Source organism: Calypte anna, chromosome 4A (genome assembly GCF_003957555.1).
Source record: "Calypte anna isolate BGI_N300 chromosome 4A, bCalAnn1_v1.p, whole genome shotgun sequence".
Lineage (NCBI taxonomy): Eukaryota > Metazoa > Chordata > Aves > Apodiformes > Trochilidae > Calypte > Calypte anna.
The window spans coordinates 17,877,717-17,886,464 of NC_044248.1; the positions used below are offsets into that span (position 1 = coordinate 17,877,717).

Sequence of the window (8,748 nt, forward strand, 5' to 3'; positions counted from 1 at the left end):
TTTTTTATAAATACTCCTCTCATCAATACATTATTTTGCTTTATTTCATCAGGTCCTATCTACATTATCACTGAATACTGCTTTTATGGTGATTTGGTAAATTATCTGCATAAGAACAGGGACAATTTCCTGAGCCGACACCCAGAGAAACCAAAGAAAGATTTGGATATCTTTGGGATGAACCCAGCTGATGAAAGCACAAGAAGGTGGGGGAAAAAATTACCTGCAATTCAAGGAAGTGTCATTACTAACCCTTATTCCATTTCTCTCACTCATTCAGAGCCCTCCCTAATTTCTCTCATTCGACTTTTCTTTATCAGGTTTCATAGATCTGAGAAGGTTTCAGCACTTTTTATTCAGTTTCCCTGATACATCCCCTAGATTCATGTTTCCCCTGTGTAGGGATGCCTGCAGTCCCAGGACCACTGCAGGTTTTCCACAGACATCCTGAGATCCTAAAGAAATTCCCATTACTAAAGTACAGCCCAGTGTTACCCTTCTCTGTAAAAAAAGTCCTTTCATTTCTACCCACCCAAATTTGAAAAGTAAAGCACAATTGCCTGGTTTCCCTGTTTGAGGAATGTACACTGTCTAAAACTCTTTCCCTTCAAGTAAACTGGCAGAGTTTGTTCTCCAGGCTCAAGTACTCTATTACAAAGAGCTTAGCCACTCTCAATAGTTTTCTTATGGTTAATGTTCATCCCATAGCTTTTTCCAGATGAGAGTGGAGAAAACTTGTCATCATACATTCATCAGTAAAGAAATGTCATAACATTATCCAGAATTTAGAAGGTGAACAGAGAATCCTTTTAAAAATAACATACCAAATATCAACTGACTCAGTAGCTAAGTACAGCCAGGACTACTCATCTGAGCATGGGTTTGCTCAGCAGGACTGGATTTGGTGCAAACTGTCTCGGTGAATAGATTACATCCATCACCTGGAGTACCTTGAACTAAAAGCCCTAGGTAATAATACTTGAATTAAGTGGGATTTTGGGGAGTTAGGCTATACATGTTTACATAACTATTGACAAAAGGGTGAGTTTGAAGCACCACGTGTTTGACTACAGTGATGCATGGTAGTTTGTATTAATGTGTGATAATACTTGGTTAAGTTGTAATATGTGATCTTTATTTATTCCCTGTCAAGAAGACAACTCTTCTGTTTCACAGCAGTAGAACTGTACACCATGAAGGAACTGTTAGATCTACAGGATGCTGTTTCAGGGAAGTCACCTGCACAAAATTATCTGATACACCTGTATTTTTTTGCCATTTCAGTTATGTGATATTATCATTTGAAAACACTGGAGAGTACATGGACATGAAACAAGCTGATACAACTCAGTATGTGCCAATGCTGGAAAGGAAGGAGGGATCTAAATACTCTGATATTCAGAGATCTGTGTACGATCGGCCTGCTTCATACAAGAAGAAATCTATGTCAGGTAATGGAGAATTGTCCCTTCTGCACACATCATTAATACAAATAATTCTTGTATAAATGCATATCTTATATTTGTCCTCTAAATTGCTGTAAACTATTTATCTATGTGCTTCAAGTGTGTGAGCATACACTATAAGCTAAGAGCTTATGCTGGTGTTTTTCATCACACCTTAGTGATAAGGAGTGGGTGCTCTTGGAGCAGCAGGGGTCCTGTTGTTCATTTGCTGTGCTCTGCAACAGGGCAGTGGGCACTCAGCAGGCAGCAATTTTATCAGCCTTGTAATTTGTAAGATTTTGAGCAATAGCAGTGAACAATAGTACAGATCAATTTATCTTGCTCTGTTTCCACTTATATTTCACATTAACTGACACTTAGCAAATACAGAACACTCCCAAATATTTTCCTGGATTATGTAATGAAGATAATGAATGCATCCCATTCCTTGGACCTGTTCTCAGAAACCAAATATGCTTTGCTTAAAGAATAGGCACTGTCACTTCTGCCTGTAGGCCTCAAGAACTGAATCATATCCAGTCCAGGATTTATATGGCAGACTAGTATACTCATCCTGTGTTCTAGGACAGTCAGGGTAACTGAATCACTGAATTTTTAATTTTTTTTTTTGCGTATGTGTGTGTGTGTTTTGTTTTAATTTGTTCTTTACTGGTGTTTTGTTTGTTCTGTTCTGTTTTGTTTTTTCTTCTTTCTGACATATTTTATAAAAAATTGAGACCTGTTGGCACAGAATTCTGAACTTTGTTGTTATTGGATTAATCCCAATGAACACTTGGTGGGAAACATAACAGGGTTCTGCAAAAGTAAATGGATAAGAATGTAAATGCACACACAAAAATATAAGGAAGGTACTCTAAATAAATGTTTTTCTGCCACACACTGAGTATTGTAGACAACCTGTAAAACACTTCTGTGGGCCTTTTTAACTTAACATTTTCCTGCAGTTCTCTGGGTAAAAAAATACAGACAGGACTAAACCCAAGGCCTATATTTAACACTGGATGTTTTGAAGAATGCAGTATGTGCCAGTGACTGATGTAGACATTAAATGTGGTTAGTTGTTATGAAAGACTGGTTTGGTGGTGGTACTCTGGTAAAGTCATCAGCTCAGAATCATGATAGGTAGGGGAAAATGGATGTTGCTTTGACAATCCACAGCACTAATACATTTTCCTCTCTTTTTCAATAGAATCAGAAGTCAAAAACCTTCTTTCAGATGATGGTTCAGAGGGCCTCAGCTTACTGGATTTGCTGAGTTTCACCTACCAGGTTGCACGAGGAATGGAGTTCTTGGCTTCTAAAAATGTAAGTGCCTGGTCAGAAGCATAGACATATCATTAGTTTGTGACAGGTGAAAGAGGAAAGGCATCACTATTTTCTTCTCTCTGCTGCAATACATCTGCATCAGCCTCTGCTGTTTCTGAGACCTGGTGCCTCCCTGCCCCTGCTAGCAGGGAAATACCAATGCCTGTCCAGCAGAGGATCTTGTTGAGACTGTGCCCAGAAAGTCCCATTTTCAGGGATCTTTGAATGGGATATTGCCCTCATGGAATTAGCATGTCTTTGAACAACTTAATTTCTCTCCACACAGTGTGTGCACCGTGACTTGGCAGCTCGCAATGTCCTCCTGGCTCAAGGAAAAATCGTGAAGATCTGTGACTTTGGGCTGGCCAGAGACATCATGCATGATTCCAACTATGTCTCCAAGGGCAGCGTATGTACTTCTTAATCTCCTGAGCTCTGCTTTAACTGAAATGAGAATTTTCAGTTTTAAATGCTGTTTAATGTTCTTGCCATTCAGTGCTGGTAACACTAATTGACCATTGGAATGAATGCTCCTGAGAACAATTTTTCTTCAGTTCATTAATTCCTGTAACTTTTCTAATTCTGCTTTGAAGCTGAAGAGTACTTGGCCACAGTTATTACTTCACGGGCTTACATTCTAACTGGCAAGTTTTGTGACCGGATAATTTATTAAGGAACTGCCACTGTGGTATGTAGAGTAGTGACACATCAGTCAATGACATATCAGACCTAGATCCTCAGTGCCAGCTTTTGTATCATACCTTCAATCAGCCTGGTCATTTGTTAGTAATAAAATGAATACAGTTATGGCTTAATTAGTTTTTGTGGGGATCAAGTAGTAGCATTTCTTATAGCTCCGCTGCCTCTGTATTATATAGAATGAAATATTAACACTAGCCAGGATAACACAAGTTTTCTTGTTAGGGAGAAATTAATCCTGGCTATCAAACAGCAGCTGTAATGGGAAGCATTTCTTTAACGACTAACCTGTGTGGTTTGGGGTTTCTTTCTTTTTGCTACAGACTTTCCTCCCAGTGAAATGGATGGCACCTGAGAGCATTTTTGACAATCTGTACACAACATTAAGTGATGTCTGGTCTTACGGCATTCTTCTGTGGGAAATATTTTCTCTTGGTAAGTACTGTGAACACGTTTTATGTATGGTGATTAAGTTTTTCCAGTTCAAGCTGTTCTACTAAAAGTACTCCAAATTCTACAGTAAAAATACATGTGTGTAAGCACCAGTTATTCTTCTATATGGAGTGTTGGATCCCAGTGTTGATGTGAAGTAAAACATCCATACTCTCCCAAAGTTTTCCTTAGATTTTTTTTTCAAGATACTTTTTTTTTTTCCCTAGAAAACTAAAAGCATTGAATGAAAAGCTTTTGGAAAAATTTTTGTGGAAAAGTATTGCTGTGCTGGCCCGGGAAGGAATTTCTGGCTAATATGGGAAGCAACACGCTTCCCTCTTTGCAATGGGGCACCTGGGGCTGCAGCCCAGCCCAGCGGCTGCTTTGAACCTGTCTCTTTGTATACATTTCAAAAGAGCCTGTCTTAGTCCCATTACAGAATGAAAACAAATGTCAGTCCTCTGGGATACTGATTTCTCATTTCCAGGTCAGCACTGTTCACACAGTTGGTTTATGGCAGCGTGGAGTGGTTATGACAAGGTATAGCAGTTACAGACAATGTACAGTTCCCAGCTGGGAACAGCCTGGCTCTCCCCTCAGCCTGATTAATCAGCCTCCTGGGTGGGTGGCTGGCCTGCTCCAGTAAGCATGCTGTGCCCAGATTTGCTCTGAGCAGAATTAATCATGCCTGTCTGGTATTTACTACTGCCCTATGGCAACCCCAAGCCTAATGTTATTTTATAGAGTAAGTTGGCATATAGCTCCTTCTCAGAAAACAGCAGTTGTGCTATTATTTATGGTATTGATTATTGTAATTTCTGGGCACCATAGGATCCTGTAACTACCCATTCACCAGTATCCCTGAGAGGCATGGGAGTGTTGTTGTATTGTTGGGGAACCGAGGCACAGCTAAGCCTGTGTTTCACTACTCTACCTGTAGGGAAGGTACTGGAGCCAATCTTGAGCCGAACATCCTGTTTTGAAAGGACTGGTGTTTCTGGTGTGAATATTATAGTATGCCTTCTCTGCTTGAGAAAGATGATGCTTCTCAGAAAGCAAAATACAGCCTCAGGGCTATAAGAAAGTTAAGAAAGTCAACTTTGACATCTTGCTGCAACATTGACTTCAGCTTGAATGATCTTTTTACACATCAGTGATGTCTGTATGCTGTAGCCCGAGATGATTTCTTAACTATGTCAGCTCAGGGGCTGAGAACAAAATTTTCAGCGTCCCATGCACCTGATGTGTTTGTTAGCTGTTGTCCAAAGATAGCTACCAAGGTGGAAAGCTTTGGGCAGGGAGGGGACTGGCCTACACTGCAGCTTTGTCCTTACATCTGGGATGAGGCAAGTAACTCAGGTGGGGTGACTCTCAACTGTGCAGGTGCCAAAGGCAACAAAACCTGGCAGAGCAAGTGACTTGTCTAAGGTCACACAGAGAGTCAGTGGCAGAGCAGAGCCAGGATTTCAGATCTGCCAAACACTGGCTCATGACCCCATCCGGGTGCCACCCAACCTCTATTTCCAGCCAATATATTCTATAAACACTGTGAAGGGATATTTTTTGAAGCAGTATCTACTTCAGTCTTCCCTAGCCAGGATTCCACATGAGGTCAATATGAAAGTGCTAAATGTTGCAGTGACATTAGCTCTGATGTGAAACATTAGCAAAAAAAGATTAATTTTGATGGCATGTCAAATTACATTGTTAACACTTTTTGACATGAACAGCAAGATGATGCTTGAAGACTCTGCATGGATAGTCAAGTACAGAGTATTATTTTTCTCTTTTACCTGCAGGTGGCACACCATATCCTGGCATGATGGTTGATTCTACTTTCTACAATAAGATTAAGAGTGGATACCGAATGGCCAAACCTGACCATGCCACCAATGAAGTGTATGTGTGCATTTTGCTGTTCCACACCTAGCCAGTCTCCAGACAATTTGGCTTTAATTTCTGTTTGGTTACTCATTTTCTCTTACCAGCTGGTTAAATTGGTTTCCATCTTACCTGCAGATATGAAATCATGGTAAAGTGCTGGAACAGTGAGCCAGAGAAAAGACCTTCCTTTTACCATTTGAGTGAAATTGTGGAGAGCTTGTTGCCTGGAGAGTACAAAAAGGTTTGTTTTTTGAAATTTTCTCTTCGTTTTGCATATGCTGTTTTAGAGGGAATTTTAAGTGGTATTCCAGCCATCAGAGCCTTGAGCACTCAGCTAGCACATAGTAAGCTACCCGAATTACTTGATTCAGAGAGGCACTTTGCTTGTTCAGTCTTTGCATTCAAGGTTACAGAGAGAAGCAGTTCTGCAGTATTAGCTGGGAAGAACTCTCCCTACAAACTCAAATTTTCTACTGAGAATGGGTTTTATATATTTTCACAGAATTTTCTAGGCAGTAAAAGAATTCTAGGAAAGGGACTATGTGGCCCATGTGTATAATCTCACTATCACCCTCTTTGGATATTGATACCATCAAGTTTCCCCCTCATGCTTGACACCTCTGGACAAACTCTGCCTGCCCCATCACCATTTTCCCACCTACCTCCATTCTTTTGCCCCACTCTCCACACCATTTTCACATCTATATGTCTGCTCTGCACTCCTGTATCATCTAAAATTTAAGTGTTGCTCCTCCCTTCGAATAATTTGAAGATCTGGGCTTAACTATCTGGTGTTACTGGCTCACAGGGTAGAATGTTTGCTGGGTTAAACATAATCACAGATACCTATGTCAAGAAAGGCAATCTTAATGAAAAGCATCTAACGAGAAGTTTGAAATGAATATTTTCAGAGCTATGAGAAGATTCACCTGGACTTCCTGAAAAGTGATCACCCAGCTGTCACACGCGTGAGAGGAGACTGTGACAATGCTTACATTGGTGTCACCTACAAGAATGAAGACAAGTTAAAGGACAGGGAGAGTGGATTTGATGAGCAGAGGCTGAGTGCTGACAGCGGGTATATCATTCCCCTGCCTGACATTGACCCCGTTTCTGAAGATGAACTTGGCAAAAGAAACAGGCACAGGTAGGTGCAGCCTACAGATCAAGTAGCCCACAGTCACCTTTTTGGGTCATATTTGGCAATGTTTATTTATAACTTTTGGCATCCTAATCTGCAAAAAAATTAGTTTTGTCTCTTCTGTGACTGCCAGGGATAGGGGTTCTCCTGACTGCTGGTAGGGTTCACCTGTGTGTCACTGGCACACCCTTGCTAGCTTGGACAAGTCCCAGCAGCTGTCTGTGGGCTCTGCAGGCACATTTTGCAGCACATCTTGCCCCTGCAACCCACTGCCCTGAGCTGCATGTGAGATCCCAAAGGATTGATTTGTTCTGTGTGAGACCAGGCCCAGAAATTGGAAGAAGTTGTTTTTAATACCTTTCATAGATTATTTTAATTGACAACAGGATAGCCAGGGCTTTTTACTGTTCCCTTGTTAGATTGCATGACCAATTCCACTGTGACAAAATAGCATAAGCCTTACTGTGAATGGCAGGAGTTTAATTCAGCATTTAATCCGTAGTACATAGAATTGGTCGTCTAAAAAAATATTTTCATATTTTTTTTATATTTTCAAGTAGGGGATGAATGAAGATTTATTACCTCTCCCTGTTATTCTTACTATAATCCTACTGTCTGATATTGTTATCTTATTTTCACCTGGCCTCCCTAGATTTACCTGCGTGACCTGTTGTCACAGCAGTGTACTACATCTATTCCTCTTATGAATCTTGGAACTGCATATGGACAACATATGCAGCTTTGAAATCCAAGGTGGCTCATTACTCTTGAGATGTAAGACATGCCATGGCATAAGAAGCCACCAGTCAGAGTCACCTAAGCTTGTGCCTTGGGTCAGAAAGCACCTGGGGAGGTGGTGTTCAGCTCTGATAGAGGCTGGAGTAGTCACTCAGCCACACTGGCCATATATTTTATCTCTGAGATGTTTGTCTCTTCCAGTTCCCAGACATCTGAAGAAAGTGCCATTGAAACTGGTTCCAGCAGCTCTACTTTCATCAAGAGAGAGGACGAGACCATTGAGGACATTGACATGATGGATGACATTGGGATTGACTCCTCAGACCTGGTGGAGGACAGCTTCCTGTAACCCACAGACACCTTCCAGCTCTGCACATGGCCAAGCTTGCTGCATTGGCTACAGACTTCTGCTCCAGAAAGAAAACCACTTTATTGCAATGTCAAGGATGTGAAGAGGTGGTGGATTTGTACAGAGAAACTCCCAGCTATGGGCAGAGGAATCAGCCTGAGTCTGAATGAGAGACATGTTGAAGATGGATTTTTTTTGAACTGTTGCTTCTTGCTGTACTTCAGTAGCATCTCAGTGTTGTTTGCCACTCGAACTGGCATGGAGGATGAAGGAAAAGGCCACAAACAGACCAGTTTTGTGTTTCAAGGGCATTCATATGACTTTGATGGATTGAATTTCCACTGCAGCAATACTTCACCATTGTAATTATGTAAATAACTGTCTACTCAAGGATCTTTTGAGGAGCACGTGGAACATATGCCATGGATTTTAGAAGAGATTGTTCATGAATTTTGTGTACTTCCTCCCTCAATCTCAGTGTCAGCTGCTGTTGAATTATGTGAATTGAAGAACATGCAAAAACCACTTTTGGACCAAAAAGGTCTAAAACCACAAGGGACTGACTGGTACTACAAAACATATTACTTTTTACCATTAATGCAAGTAAAGGGGAATAATAATAATAATAATAATTAAAACCCAATCTATAATAGGTGTTAGAAACCTAGTCTTTATTAACTATAGAAGATAGCTGTTTTCAAGATAATACTACTACTGTTTTCAGTAACACTAAA

General features: G+C 40.7%; 1 protein-coding gene across 1 annotated transcript in view; it reads left to right on the top strand.

Annotated features, from left to right (window-relative positions):
* Positions 1-8,441, top strand: part of PDGFRA (platelet derived growth factor receptor alpha) — a 31,764-nt gene extending 23,323 nt beyond the window's left edge. The window contains exons 15-23 of the mRNA XM_008491829.2: positions 53-206; positions 1,285-1,451; positions 2,656-2,771; positions 3,058-3,180; positions 3,794-3,905; positions 5,702-5,801; positions 5,922-6,027; positions 6,698-6,933; positions 7,867-8,441. Coding sequence (XP_008490051.1) covers positions 53-206; positions 1,285-1,451; positions 2,656-2,771; positions 3,058-3,180; positions 3,794-3,905; positions 5,702-5,801; positions 5,922-6,027; positions 6,698-6,933; positions 7,867-8,014 — 1,262 coding nt within the window. The 3' untranslated portion in view covers positions 8,015-8,441. The remainder of the gene's footprint in view (positions 1-52; positions 207-1,284; positions 1,452-2,655; positions 2,772-3,057; positions 3,181-3,793; positions 3,906-5,701; positions 5,802-5,921; positions 6,028-6,697; positions 6,934-7,866) is intronic.
* The last annotated feature ends 307 nt before the right edge of the window (positions 8,442-8,748 follow it).